This window comes from Ovis aries, chromosome 14 (genome assembly GCF_016772045.2).
Source record: "Ovis aries strain OAR_USU_Benz2616 breed Rambouillet chromosome 14, ARS-UI_Ramb_v3.0, whole genome shotgun sequence".
Lineage (NCBI taxonomy): Eukaryota > Metazoa > Chordata > Mammalia > Artiodactyla > Bovidae > Ovis > Ovis aries.
In genome coordinates this window covers 2365730-2380316 of record NC_056067.1, presented here as the reverse complement: position 1 = coordinate 2380316, position 14587 = coordinate 2365730, and the positions used below count along the sequence as shown (strand labels likewise).

Genomic DNA, 14587 nt, shown 5'->3' with positions numbered 1-14587 from the left:
GGACAGAGTCACAGAGCCTGCGGGTAGAATTGGGGCCTGCCCGTCCCAGGCCCTCCTTTAGTCCAGCTCCAGATGGAGAGCACTGTGAGAATGTGAGCGCTGAGGTGTCAGTGTGTTCTGTTGGGAATATTATTCTCTTTTTCTCTTGTTCAATCAGTGGTTGTGAACTAAAGCTCGAGGACTTAAATTAGTTTCCAAACAGGAATGTAGAGACTATAAAACCACTTCATGAGCAGGTGGGTGGGTGGCATTCAGATGCTAACAAGGGTCAGGCCAAATCTCACTGGGTAAGGGCACACTGCCCACAAACTGACCTCACTTCGTAACACCAGCCGCATTCTAGGGAGCCCCAAAGCCACTGAGGTTGCGACTACCCACTCAGGTTCAATAATTCACTAGGAAAACTCACAGAACTCTGGAAAGCACCGTACTTTGAACACCTTTTATTGTAAAAGATACAAATAAGGACCAGATAAAAGAAAGGACACATAGGGCAAGGTCTGCAAAGGTATCCAACCTGCTACTTCTGCGTCCCCAGGATGCATCACCCGCCCAGCATGTCACTGTCTGTCACCGACCAGGAACGACGTGATTGAACTCAATCTCCACCTTCTCCTCTCCCCACCCCAGGATGTCAGATATCAGATGACTCAGGGCCCCAGCTTTCTAATCTCATGGCTGATCTTTTAGCCACAGCCAGCCCATCCTGAAACTATATCTAGGGCCCACCATGAGTCACCTCATTAAGCAAAAAGTTGAGATCCAAGGGGTCCACCATTAATAACAAAGACACTCCTATCATCAAGGAAGTTCTGAAAGTTTAGAGGTTCCCTCCCAGGAACTGGCAGCAAAGACCAGCCAAATTCTTCTTTATACAACAGTGGGGAAGCCAGGGAGTAGCTAGACACTCCATACGAAGAGGCTGCTGCCTGTTTTCAGCATCATGTATCCTGCAGTTGGTGTCGATGCCCTCCAGCCATCCATGGTCAGTTTGCTTGTTTCTTATCTGGAAAAATCAACAAGATTGGAACTGGGTGGGTTGGCATACATTCTATGACTTAAAAACAAATGTGGACTTAGGTGAGGAGAGACTTCGTTTGAAGGCTTTGTTGCAGTAAGAGACAGGGCCTGTTTCAGCAGGCGGAGGACTGATGCAGTAGCAAGAGCATCGCGGTCTTAAGCTCTGTGAGCCTCTCTAAGAGCGGGGCAAAGAAGAAGTTTCGTCTAAGCAAAGTCAGAGCTGGAAATGTGGGAGTGAGGTGAGCAGGCAGTGTGACGGGACCACTGAATAGGAAGTGTCAGTCCTCAGGAGGGGCTGTTAAAAGAAAGGGCTGGTACACCTGCCTACGCTGCCTCAGAAAGAGTGGCTCTAAGTTTGGGGGTCTGCAGAAGGAAGAGACGCACAAGTGGTAATTAATATTTGGTCAAATTATCAGGCATTTTGATGAGATTTTGTCAGTGGGTACAAACAGTTCAGCTAATCATTAAGAGACAAAAAACAGGTGTTTGGAGGGTCTGTGTCTGGCCTTGTCACAGGTAAACCAGGGGGGCATCCATGAGTCTAAATCATGAAGAAAGGGGATTCTTTCCAGTCTGCCGTTTCCCACACACAGAAATATAGGAGGGACGTTTCTTAACCATCGCTTGTTTTAGGAACTGAGGGCTCAGGTAAAGTTTAATGTTGTCATGCATGTAGCTCCCATCCATCAACCACCAAAAAGCTATGGGAAATTTATCAAAGGACTAGAATCAGTGTCTGCTACAATTAGCAACTCGGCTCTGTGCTGTAGTGAGTGAAGAAACAACTGGGGTCTCCTAAGATCTTTGCAAAGAACAAAAGAGTAGAAGCAGGGTAAAACCTGACTCAGTGAGCTGCGAGTTTCAGTTTCTTCAGCTATGAGATGACAAGGTCATAGTTCAAGGTCGGGGCTGGGTCAAGAAGAGGACTTTGAGAAGCCTGACTCAAGTTTGATCAAAGGAAAGAATCTTTGTCTCAAGAAAATCTTTTTATCTGGGTGTTAAGTGTTACAGACATTGCTCAGCACATTAGCCATTCTTCAGCAGTCAGAGACACTGAAGGATTTGGGAAGGGGTGTTGGCTTTCATTACACAGGAGAATATGACTAAGATGAAAGGTACTTTGGGAAAATGCACTTGAGAAGTGTCTAACGGCTCGATGCTACCAGTGAAGATTATAGCCGTGTAGAAAACTTTAAACCAAGTGGTAGATACAGTTATTCTTGTTCATCTGATTCCAGGACCCAAAAAAAAAAAGAAACAAGCAGACTCAGACTAGCACTGTTTATTCTTCCCTGTTTTAACCCCGTGTTGCTTCCTGGTGAATCTCCTCCGGAGGAGCTGAGTCACTCTAGGACAGCTAACAGAGCCCTTCTGTCCCTAAGTCTCTCCTCATAAACCTGTCCAGCCAGTTGCTGAGGTGTCTTTCTGGCCACAGTGGTGAGCTTTCCATTGAAAACGTGTGTGCTTGGTGGTGTGTGTGCATTAGGGCGCAGAAGCTAGCGACGTACCAAGAGTACAAGGAGGCTGCATCCACTTACCAGGAGGCCTGGAGTGCACTCCGGAAGCAGGCGTTTGCATCCTGGATCAGAAATCCCCCAGATTATCACCAGTTTCAGTGAGCAACGGGTGCTTTCCACTCATTCATCCTGGACTACTGTCTTCCTACATGCTAAACAGGCCTTAGATTTTCTTGTGGCTGATCAGGAAAAAAGACTGCCGTCTATCAGAGCGATGGATCTCTTCTATGTCAGATGCATGGAATTTTGGACATGAAACAAACTATACTTGATTGAACTATGCTTTCAAACTGTGATGCTGGAGAAGACTCTTGAGAGCCCTTGGACAGCAAAGAGATCAAACCAGTCCATTGTAAATCCTGAATAGTCATTGGAAGGACTGATGCTGAGGCCAAAGCGCCAATGGCCACCTGATGCAAAGAACTGACTCATTAGAAAAAGACCCTGATGCTGGGAAAGATTGAAGGTAGAAGGGGAAGAGGGCAACAGGATGAGGTGGTCAGATGGCATCACCAATTCAATGGACATGAACTTGGGCAAATTCTGAGAAATGGTGAGGGACAGGGAAGCCTGGGGAGCTGCAGTCCATGGGATTGCCAAGAGTCGGACACTGCTTGGCAACCGAACAATAACAGTACTTGATTGAAGTAGCTCTCTGCTAAAAGCATCTTGCTAATGACCTTGGTGTGTGTCCTGTATTTTATTGCTTCTCTAAGAATAGGAATTTGGAGTGTGATGCTGTAGAAGTACTCCGCAGTAGCTCCATTTAGTGTGTTCCTCGTTGATTCAGCAAGTATTGGGCTGAGATGATGTTTGAATCTCTGTAAACTTTAGAGCTTCACCTGTCATAATGGACATGTATTTTGTATACCCAGCCTTGCTTCCTTTGAAGAACCACTCTTTTTTGCTTTATCCCTGAGACTCGGGTGAAGCGAACTTTCCTCGTTGACTCCAGCAGTGTGAGCCAACCCTGAACAGTCCTGGAACTAATACCAGAGCAATCGGGAAAGATTCCCTCTCTTCTCGTATTGGGAGCTGTGAGCGCCAGGTAACCCGGGACTGCCTGGGGCTGCCTTTGCCCACTGCACAGAGACAGCCAGCTGGAGAACAAGGTGATGAAGGAAACAGCCCAGAGGAAGGCTCTCGTGACCTTGTCTGAGTGCCTGAAACTAGTGCTCACTCTGGACTTCAACGATGTGAGATAAATTGCTCTTGTTATTTTGAGTAAGCCCCTTTGACTCCATTTTCTGTAACTTTCATTGGAAAGAGTTCTGTCTAAAAGGCCAAACAAAAGTCCCTATAGCAACTCAGCAGCACACCTAGAAACCAGGCCTGTTTTTCCTAACATCTCTTATTTAACTCGGAGAAGGCGATGGCACCCACTCCAGTACTCTTGCCTGGAAAATCCCATGGACGGAGGAGCCTGGTAGGCTGCAGTCCATGGGGTCGGGAAGAGTTGGACATGACTGAGCAACTTCACTTTCACTTTTCACTTTCATGCATTGGAGAAGGAAATGGCAACCCACTCCAGTGTTCTTGCCTGGAGAATCCCAGGGACGGGGGAGCCTGGTGGGCTGCCGTCTATGGAGTCGCACAGAGTTGGACACGACTGAAGTGACTTAGCAGCAGCAGTAGTATTTAACTCTCAGCCTCTTCACACTCTAATATACTGACTGAAAGTGGAAGTTCTCTGTGTTGGGATTGCTCAAGGACCTTGTTCGTTCTTCAGTATTTCTTTATAGCTTTAAATATTTTTAATAACAGCTTTATTGAGATGTAATTCACATACAAAAAATTCATCCATTTAAAATGTACAGTTTAGTGGTTTTTAGTATATCCACAAAGATGTGCATAGTCACCACAATCGATCTTAGAACATTTGTGTTCTCAATTGGGAGTGGGGGGTGCTATCTGATCCAGTACAGTACCCATTAGCAGCCGCTCTTCATATCCCCTCAACACCCCCACTAACCCCAGGGCAAGCAGCAATCTATGTTGTGTCTCTATGGATTTGCCTATTCTGAACTTTTTATATAAAGAAGATCATACAATATGTGGTCTTTTGTGACCGGCTTCTTTCATTTAACATGATGTTCTAAGACTGATAATGTTGTAATGTAATTGGTAACATCATTCAGTACTTTATTCCTGTTTTTGGGATAAAAATTACATTCAGTTCTATGGATATACCACATTTTGTTATCTAATCATCAACTGATGGACTGTTAGGTTATTTCCACTTTTTGGCTATTGTGAATCTTGCTGCTATAAACATTCATGTACAGGTTTGCATGTGAACATATGTTCTTAATATTTTTTTATTGCAGAAATAATACATAAGGTTTCTTTTTTGTTGTTTCTTTCTTTTTTTTTGCCTTTTTATCATTGTAGCTTTTGGCAGGGGGCGGCAGGGGGGATGTAGCAGGTACCGTGTGGCCTGTGGAATCTTACTTCCCCAATCAGGAATTGAACCCAAGCCATGGCAGTGAAATTGTCAAGTCCTAGCTACTGGACCGCAAGGTAATTCCCCCATAACTTTCTCACGTTGAATTATCTTTGAACCTTTTTCTATGAGGAATCCTTTTAGGTGGGAGCAAAGACAAAAACCTCACTATCAAAGGCCAGACTTCCCACATGCTGCTTTAATCAACCCTTTGCCTGACCTGACCCCAGTGATATGAGAGCAGTTAAGACACCTCAACTGGCAGAAGCTCTTTTTACCCACAGAAGATTATGCATCACTCTTATGAGATCCTATTTTCAAAGATGAAGATTTCTATGAGAATGTGAGGAATTGGTGTCTTTTCTTTCCTAAAATTCATGGTGTTTGTCACATGTGTACAGAATGTAAAACACACGCATCAATTTAGACTTTAGAACAGAGTCTAGGAAACCCCGAAAGCTAGAGACCAGAGGCGTCTTCACTTTGGACTCTGCCTGTTTTGTCAAGAGAGAAAAGGAGAGCTTAGCCCATTCCCTCAGCTTCCCTGGTGGCTCGGAGGTTAAAGCGTCTGCCTCCAATGCAGGAGACCTGGGTTGGAGAATCCCATGGACGGAGGAGCCTGGTAGGCTACAGTCCACGGGGTCGCAGAGTCGGACACGACTGAGCGACTTCACCTTCACCTTCACCTTAGCCCATTCCCTATGTTTTGCTTTAATCTCTTAAAAACCCAAGTTAAGAATCTCACCTATGCCTTAAAATCACATCTCTGCAATATTGGCAGGTTCTCAAACGTCATACATTTGGATCGTGTGTTTTTACTGATAACCACTTCCAATTTTTAACTACCTTTTAAAAAGAAACTCCTTATAGAAATTTTTAAATAGACTCAAAAATAGAAAAGCACAGTGGACCTCCATGTACCCATCACCCAGACCAAACATCCATCAGCTTTATGCTGTTGTTATCTGATCTTTTCCCCCCTCCCCTCCAACTTTGTTTTTCTTAGAACATTTTAAACTGAATTCTAGCTATCCTATTCCACCCAATAAAATTAACAGTCATTCTTTAATATCTATTATATGCAGGCTGTGTTTAGTTTCCCCTATTGTATCAAAAATGTCTTGACTACTGATTTGTTCAAATTAGAATCCAAACAACACACAGTGCATTGGGTTGATGTATCTTTTGTGTCACTAAATCTCTAGCAGTTCACTCTCCTTTTTATGTCCTTGACAGATGGGTCATTTGTCTGGTAGACTCTCTCCCATCCAGGATTTGGCTGCTTATTTCCTCCAGGGTTGATAACCGGTTCCTCTCCCCCTCATATTTCCTATAAATCTGTGGTTACATGAGAGGCTTGATTACAGCCGAGTTCAGTTCTCTCCAGGAGATTCTGCATACTTGTGTTACATTATATTAACCTATGGGAACATGACATCAGGCTGTCCCACTTTCAGTGACTGATCCACCCCCTCCCCCTCCCCCTTTCACAGAATGGTTTTAGCAGCTGTGTCCTGAGGTCCCCAAGACCACCCTCAGACTGAGACAGTAGACAGACTCACAGAACTCAGAAAAGCTGTTGTCCTCAGTTACCATTTATTACAGTGCAAGTCAGCAAAGAGAAGGGTGCGTGGGGAAGAGGGTCTGCACGAGCTTCTGGCTGCCCTTGCTGTGCCGACGCTCCTGCTGTCTCTGCCTCGCTCACCCTGGAGAGCCTGCCCCTCCTGGAGCTAGCCAGTCCCAAGCCCGCTTTCCCAGCCCGGCCCTTGCCGGTCCCCTCACACTGATGCCTCTTGCCCACATTTCCTCCTCACCCCCAGTGACTCCTGACCCACCCTGGTGCTTCCACGTGTGGCTCCTCCTGGCATGGCCTGCCCCCTCCTCCTGTATTTCAGAACATTCTCCTGGGGCACTCACACAGCACAATGCTGGGGGGCAGTGATGTTCGACCATATGAGTGAAGTATCACTGCCAACCAAGGAGGCTCACCTGAGCCTTGGGTGCTGACACCCTATGATACACAGGACAACCCCCCACAACAAAGAACTATACCCCACCCAAAATGTCACTATTGCTGAGGTTGAGAAACCTGAACTAGGGTTTCTCTGTTTTTGTGTTTGGAGGCGCCCAGAGGCTTGTGAGATCTCAGTTCCGCAACCAGGGATTGAACCTGGGCCACAGCAGTGAAAGTCCCAGATCCTAACCACTGGACCACCAGGGAACTCCCAGATTGTGAATATGTCAAAGTCACTGGAAACAGCTCCTCTCTAGTTACTGTTCCACATCTATACACAGTTAGTTTTGTTTCATTTCCCTTTCAATTTTTAGGGGAATTTTTTACAAAAAAAAGTTATACAAAATTTCAAACAATTAAAAAAGAAAGGTACGTTCAGAAAGGTCTTCAATCTTTGTCCCTTGACTTCTGTTTCTGCCCCCAGCAGTAACCATTTTTTTAGTTGGTGATCAGTTCAATTCAGTCACTAAGTCGTGTCCGACTCTTTGCAACCCCATGGACACCAAGCCTCCCTGTCCATCACAAACTCCCAGAGTTTACTCAAACTCATGTCCATTGAGTTGGTGATGCCATCCAACCATCTCATCCTCTGTCGTCCCCTTCTCCTGCCTTCAATCTTTACCAGCATCAAGGTCTTTTCACCTGAGTCAGTTCTTCGCATCAGGTGGCCAAAATATTGGAGTTTCAGCTTCAACATCTGTCCTTCCAATGAATATTTGAGACTGATCTCCTTTAGGATGGACCGGTTGGATCTCCTCGCACTCCAAGGGACTCTCAAGAGTCTTCTCCAACACCACAGTTCAAAAGCATCAATTCTTCAGTGCTCAGCTTTCTTCACAGTCCAACTCTCACTCACATCCATACATGACTACTGGAAAAACCATAGCCTTGACTAGATGGACCTTTGTTGGCAAAGTAATGTCTCTGTTTTTTAATATGCTGTCTAGGTTAGTCATAACTTTTTTAGTTGGTGATACACATTTCAAATTCTTTCCTTTTGAAATACTCTGTGAATAGAATATTTTGTATTTTTGCCAGTATATCTTTTGGGTAGATTTCTTAGAGGTGGGATTCACTGTGTCAAAGTGTAAATGAACACAAAAGTTTTCTTTATTTAAATCCATCTTCAAAGTTCTGTTTCTAAATACAAGTGCAAATGAAAAAGCAAAATGTAGAACGGCATTGTAACATTCCATTTCTGTAAAAAAGGATGAAAGTTATATATCTATGTTTTGCTAAACTGTCTCTGAATAGACACATGGGAAACTACTAACACAGACCTGAGGGGAAAGAAAGAGAATTGCTAGGGCCTGAGAGCAGCAAGGAGACTTTTCTCTGAATACATTTTATGTTCGATTATTTTTAAAATTTTAAACCATGTTAATATAGTAACTATTTTTTAAAGTAAATTTTATTTTATTATTTTTTAAATTGTTGGCTGTGCTACGTGGCATATGAGATCTTAGGTCTCCAACCAGAGGTCGAACCTGCACCCCCTGCACTGGCAGTACAGAATCTTCACTGCTGGACCACCAGGGAAGTCCCTAAAGTACATTTTCGAAAATGGAAAAAAAAAAAAATTTAAGTCGTTTAAAACTGTAGAAATACCACAATATACTCAGAAGTGACATTATATAGGGAAGAGGGACTCGGCATGCTTTAGGCAGCTAATTCCACAGAATTCTCTCTTTGCTCACAAAATGTCTTCTGAAATCTGGCTCTTTCAGGGTAGATTACATTTTCAGCATGGCTTTCTCTTGGTTCTGTGTTCACGAGTGGGTGACTATGTGTGCATAACTTTTATTCTCTTTTTCTTTAGAGTTTTAAAAAGTTGGCTTGATTTAAATAATTTTGCATATATATTCCATGTAGTCATTTCTGCCTTAAAGTGTGCAGTTAAATGCCTTGTTTTCTGGAGTTTTTCCGTGCCAAGCATTAGCTCATTGTCTAGGGAGCCAGCCGATGTGGAGAAAATGACCCGTGCTGGCTGCAGCGCCCCGAGGGGGAGAGGCAGGGCCCGCCAGTCCGGTCGCCTCCGCCTCCGTGGCTGGTGGAAGGCTCCCTCCACCTGGACCCGGGCAACACTTTGTGGCTTTCAGGCAACATTCTGAGCAAGCTTTACCCGAAGTTTGCCAATTTCTGAGACCCAGGTCCCTTGCTGGCAATTCAGATAGCTTAGGACATGTTAGGTTTTTAACGGCCACGTCCTCCTGTGATGATATCTGGGGCAGTCAGAGCTGTCAAGAGGAGTCCCCTGAAGCAGCAGGTTCTGGAAACTGGAAAACAGCTTCTAAGCAGAGAGCTAATGCGCATGTGCTCGCTTTCAAGGGCTCAGGTAATTCTTTCCACTGCAACAAAGGCAGCTACTCTGAAGGAACAGTAGGGTACGCAGAGAGCCAAGGAGGCACGTATTTTGGAGAACGAAACTTGATTTTCCAGCCAGGAAGAGCTCCTTTTATGCCACATCTTGAAGAATCATATTTAATAGCTAGCCTCCACTTCTAATCGTGAATCCATTTAAACCTAAATATGTCTGTACTGGGGATACAACTGACTTTCTGGAAGAATGTCCAGATGGATCCAAAACAAATCTTAAGCAGTACTTGTGGTCCAAGATGGGGAGGAAAATTCTGTAAAGAGACTTTTCAGGTCTGCAGGCAAATTCACACGCATTCATTTTTTATTTCTTGAAACCAGGGCCCGAAAACTAATCAAAGTGGATGGAAGTCACAGCAGGGGTCATTGCTGGGTGCGGGAAGATGGAAGAAGGGAATTGAGTAGAAAAAGACCCAAGGCAACTTCTAGAATGATGGATACATTCCATGTTTCAACCAGAGAGTTGATTACATGGATGTAAACATTTGTCAAAATGTATTAAGCTGTACACTTAAGATCTGTGTATTTTATTACATGGAATCATATTTCAATATAAAAATGTTAAAAAAAAAAAAACTAGTCATTATCCATGACTTGGCATAGTAGAATAAACTTTGGTTTAGATATTGAAGTTTTGATAATTATGTCCTAGTACCAATTCTGTCACTACTTCCTATGTGGATGCAGAGAAAGCATTTAATCTCTGAATTTTAACCTGTCACCTGATCTAGAAAATGAGGCCCCAAGGTTAAGATGTTCAGTTTTTTCAACATTGAGATGAGATTTCTCATAAAAATTCTTAATTGGGTAGACAATGCAAAGAGAAATTTTCTCCAAGAAACTTAACTCATTGACACTGTGAGATATGTATGGCCTCAGTCATGTTGGTAACAAGAGGAATGGAAATAATTTTATCTCAGTAACCCAGGCACTATAGTAACACTGTAATACAATGTAATAACGATGTATTAAAAAGCGAAGACATCACTTTTCTGACAAAGATCCATATAGTCAGGGCTATGGTTCTTCCAGTAGTCATGTACGGATGTGACTATTGGACCATAAAGAAGGCAGAGGGCCAAAGAATTGATGCTTTCAAACTGTGGTGCTGGAGAAGACTCTTGAGAGTCCCTTGGACTGCAAGGAGATCAAACCAATCAATCCTAAAAATCAGCCCTGAATACTCAGTGAAACTACTGATGCTGAAGCTGAAACCCCAATACTTGGCCACCTGATGCAAAAAAGACCCTGATGCTGGGAAAGACTGAAGGCAGAAGGAGGAGAGAGTGGCAGAGGATGGGGGGTTAGCTGGCATCTCCAATTCAGTGAACTTGGGCAAACTCCGGGAGATGGTAAGGGACAGGGAGGCCTGGGGTGCTGCAGTCCGTGGGGTCACAAAGAATCGGACACAACTTGGCCACTGAACAACAACCCCGGCTCTGGATTTGCATGTGGACTTCTTGTCCCTCGTCCCAGTGAGCTAGCAGGATGAGGAGTTAGCTTCTAGAACTAAGTGTGTTCAACACTGCTCTTCAGTCTCCAAATTCAGGAACTGTCTCAATAGGAAAAAGGCAAAGGCAGAAAGTCGCTCCAAGTGAGGACCCAGGCTGCCAAATGTTGGTCTCAAACACATGTTCCCTGAACCTGGGCTTGGCTCCATGAGAAGAGCTCACAATGGAAACAGTGATGGCTGTTTGCTCAGGCAGCCAAGAGAATGAAAAGCGCATTGAAACCCGGCAGCGTCTCCATGGGGAGAGGCACTGCGGGCCCCTGGGTGGTGAGGCCAAGCTGACAACAGAGCAGAGTCACAGAGCCCGTCCCCAGCATCCTTCTGCAGCTCAGCAACAGACCTGTGTGCACCCTCGCAGGAAGTCACCGAGAATTAAACTGTGGGCAGCCCAAGCTTTGCCCAGCAACAGACACACACTCAGCCCAGTTTGCCCTGTTTTCATTGAATCTGATTCAGTTAATTGAGAGAAAGCAAAGAGTTCTTCTCAGTGTGCGTTCCCTGTCCCTCCCCTGTAAGACTTCACCAACTTCCTGTTTTATCACTGCCCCTTGTGGACTATTTTGACCTCCAGTGTCAGAATTTGGGGGGGGCTCCAAAATCACTGCAGATGGTGACTGCAGCCATGAAATTAAAAGACGCTTACTCCTTGGAAGGAAAGTTATGACCAACCTAGATAGCATATTGAAAAGCAGAGACATTACTTTGCCAACAAAGGTCCATCTAGTCAAGGCTATGGTTTTTCCAGTGGTCATGTATGGATGTGAGAGTTGGACTGTGAAGAAAGCTGAGCACTGAAGAATTGATGCTTTTGAACTGTGGTGTTGGAGAGGACTCTTGAGAGTCCCTTGGACCGTAAGGAGATCCAACCTGTCCATCCTAAAGGAGATCAGTCCTGGGTGTTCATTGGAAGGACTGATGCTAAAGCTGAAACTCCAATACTTTGGCCACCTCATGAGAAGAGTTGACTCATTAGAAAAGACTCTGATGCTGGGAGGGATTGGGGGCAGGAGAAGACGGGGACGAGAGAGGATGAGATGGCTGGATGGCGTCACTGACTCAATGCACATGAGTTTGAGTGAAGTCTGGGAGTTGGTGATGGACAGGGAGGCCTGGCATGCTGCATTCATGGGGTCGCAAAGAGTCAGACACGACTGAGCGACTGAACTGAGTGCCATTTCAGTTGGTATTTTCATGCCATACTTTCTGTCCTCTCCCCAGTGGTACTGTGACTGTCCTCCCAGCCCAGCACCTCAGTGACTGCCGGGCTGAGAAAAACAGCTGGCAGCCAAAGAACTAGGCTTTGGAGTGAGGGAGCAGGAGTCTCCACCGACTCCAGGGTTCGGTCACCTGTGCCAACACAGGCAGATCGTGCCTCCCAGTTCTCTGCCTCTCTCGTCAAAGATGAGGGCCAATGAGAGTTACTGTTTTGATTGCATGTACTTTGGGGAAATTCTGTTCTAAAATAAAGGATGGCACGTAAATTATGGTGCAAACGTTTTAAGCCCAAATATATCCAGGAATTGGAAACCTTTAAAAAGTGGATGGAATAAACTGGAAAGCTACTTGTCCAAAGAGGAGCCATTTTGTTTTTGAGGAGAAGCAAGAAAGTTGTATTTCTAGATGTATGTTTAGGGGCCACGTAGAGACACAGGTGTTCTGTTTGTAACCTCTGGTCTAGCAGAACAAAGATGGATTTTGGCTACAGATTTGAGTTGTGGCTCCAGGAGGCTCTGAGCATCTGATCGTGGGTGGGTAAGTGCATTTTCAAGAGTGTCAGTATCCTTACCTTTGACTGAGGGTGGGGTCAGCACAGGCTTGAGGAGGGCTGCTTGCCATGTGTCCAAGGCCAGCCTTGGTCTCCGGCTGCTGTTCATAAGGGACTCTTTTTTGCAGTTTACTGATCCAGATTTCCAGAGCTGCTTCTAACAAACCTGAGAGATCATCCATAGAAGGAGCCTGTTGGGCAAATGATTTGGAGCTCCGTGCTGTGCACCAGGCGTTTGCTCACATGCACCACCCCTTCCCACATCTGGAAGCAGCAGCCTGTCTCTAGCAGCTAAGGAGGCGAGGAAGCAGGGCTGTTGATCACAGAGATACATATAGATCCTCCTACCTAACTCTCGAGGCCTTGCCTTCGCAATGTCAACCACCAGCATTTTTTTTCTCCCTGAGGAAATAAAGATGAAAAGGGGAACTTTAAATCCCCAGTTGTGCTTTTTTAAAGCATTCTACCATTCAGTCTAATGAAGAGTGAGGCTTTTGAGAATAAAAACATGTACACTGCCTCCTGAATTCTCCTTGAAGCAGATGCTTGGGCTGCCTTTGGGAGTGGTGCCCTGGTTGCGCTGTGCTGGGTCTTTGTGGCTGCACGGCCTCTTCTCTTGCTGCCGTGAGCAGGGGCTACTGTCCGGCTGCGGTGCTCCAGCTCCTCCTCGCAGTGGCTTCTCGTTGCGGAGCACAGGCCCCGGGGCCCGAGGGCTTCGGCAGCTGCAGCGCATGGACTCGGTGTCTGCGGTTCCCAGGCTCCAGAGCACAGGCTGAGCTGCTTCTCGGCATGTCCGCAGGATCTGTCCCAAGCAGGGATCAAACCCTGGCAGAGTCTTTACCACTGCACCACCAGGATGTCTCTCTTTCCCAACTCTTAAAAGACAGTAGCTGTTCCAGATTGTTTTTCCTAGATTTTTTTGAAAGTTTTGCTTTTCCACATTTAGATGTTTAATTCATCTTGAATTTATTTGATGCATTATTTAATCTATATTCATATATGTGTATATATATATATATAAAACCAATTATAAAATAACAGATGAACAGGTTCATTCCCCCTTTGATTTTTCATGCCATCACGGCTATATTTTAAACATGGGTCTAACTCTGGGTTTCCGTTGTATTCCCTGGTTTATGTGTCTGTTTCTTTGCCACATGGCACAGTCTTAATTACTTAATTACTGCTAACACAGATCTCCCTGGCTTGTTTTTCTTAACATTTCCTTGTTATTCTTGGCTTTTGCTCTCCAGTTAATGGACTTTTGCCAGCAACTGTCAGATTACACAGACATACACCTGATTGGGATTTTTATTGAAACTGTATTAAACTCACAGGCTAATCTGGGGGCAACATGCATTTTTATAGTCCTGGATGTTCCCATCCTTGAATATGGTGTATTAGGGTTATCTCTTTTTTATGTTCTTCAGTAATTTTTTCCATAAAGGTCTTACATATCATATTAAGTTTATTCCTATGCACATATTCATTTTACTTCTATTGAAAATGAATTTTTTTCCTATAATATTCCCTAAATGGTCATAACTGGTGTATAGAAACATCAATATTTGTGACTGATCTGGTATCCACCAGCCACGGAGAACTTTCTTCCAATTCGTATAGATTCTCTTAGGTTTTTCTGTGTAGATTAGCACCATCTGTCTATTACAGTGTCCTTCCTGATTCTTTTGCCTCTCCTTTACTTTTCCTCTCATTAGTTTTATGCCAGAACAAAGTTCAGAAAAGCACTGAGAGCAGACTTCTTAATAGCTTCATTGAGATATAATTAATATACCATAGAGTTCACCCTTCGGATTTCCTTTTTGAGTTACTGTTTTTAATAGGAATGCCTCTGAAATTTTACCGTATTAAGTAACCAACTGTTGCGGTCCCATTTGTTAACTGGTTCATTATTTCCCTGATAACTTGTTATGCCATATGT

General features: G+C 44.5%; 1 protein-coding gene across 21 annotated transcripts in view; it reads left to right on the top strand.

Annotated features, from left to right (window-relative positions):
• Positions 1-13172, top strand: part of ADAT1 (adenosine deaminase tRNA specific 1) — a 38283-nt gene extending 25111 nt beyond the window's left edge. For 9 of the 21 annotated variants that reach the window (XM_060398260.1, XM_042230753.2, XM_042230748.2 and 6 more), the window contains one exon: positions 2507-4888. In XM_060398260.1, the coding sequence (XP_060254243.1) occupies positions 2507-2639 (133 nt within the window). In that variant the 3' untranslated portion in view covers positions 2640-4888. Of the gene's footprint in view, positions 1-2506; positions 4889-4928 lie in introns of those variants that run through there. The other 12 variants (XM_060398264.1, XM_042230752.2, XM_060398263.1 and 9 more) reach the window with 8 other exon arrangements.
• The last annotated feature ends 1415 nt before the right edge of the window (positions 13173-14587 follow it).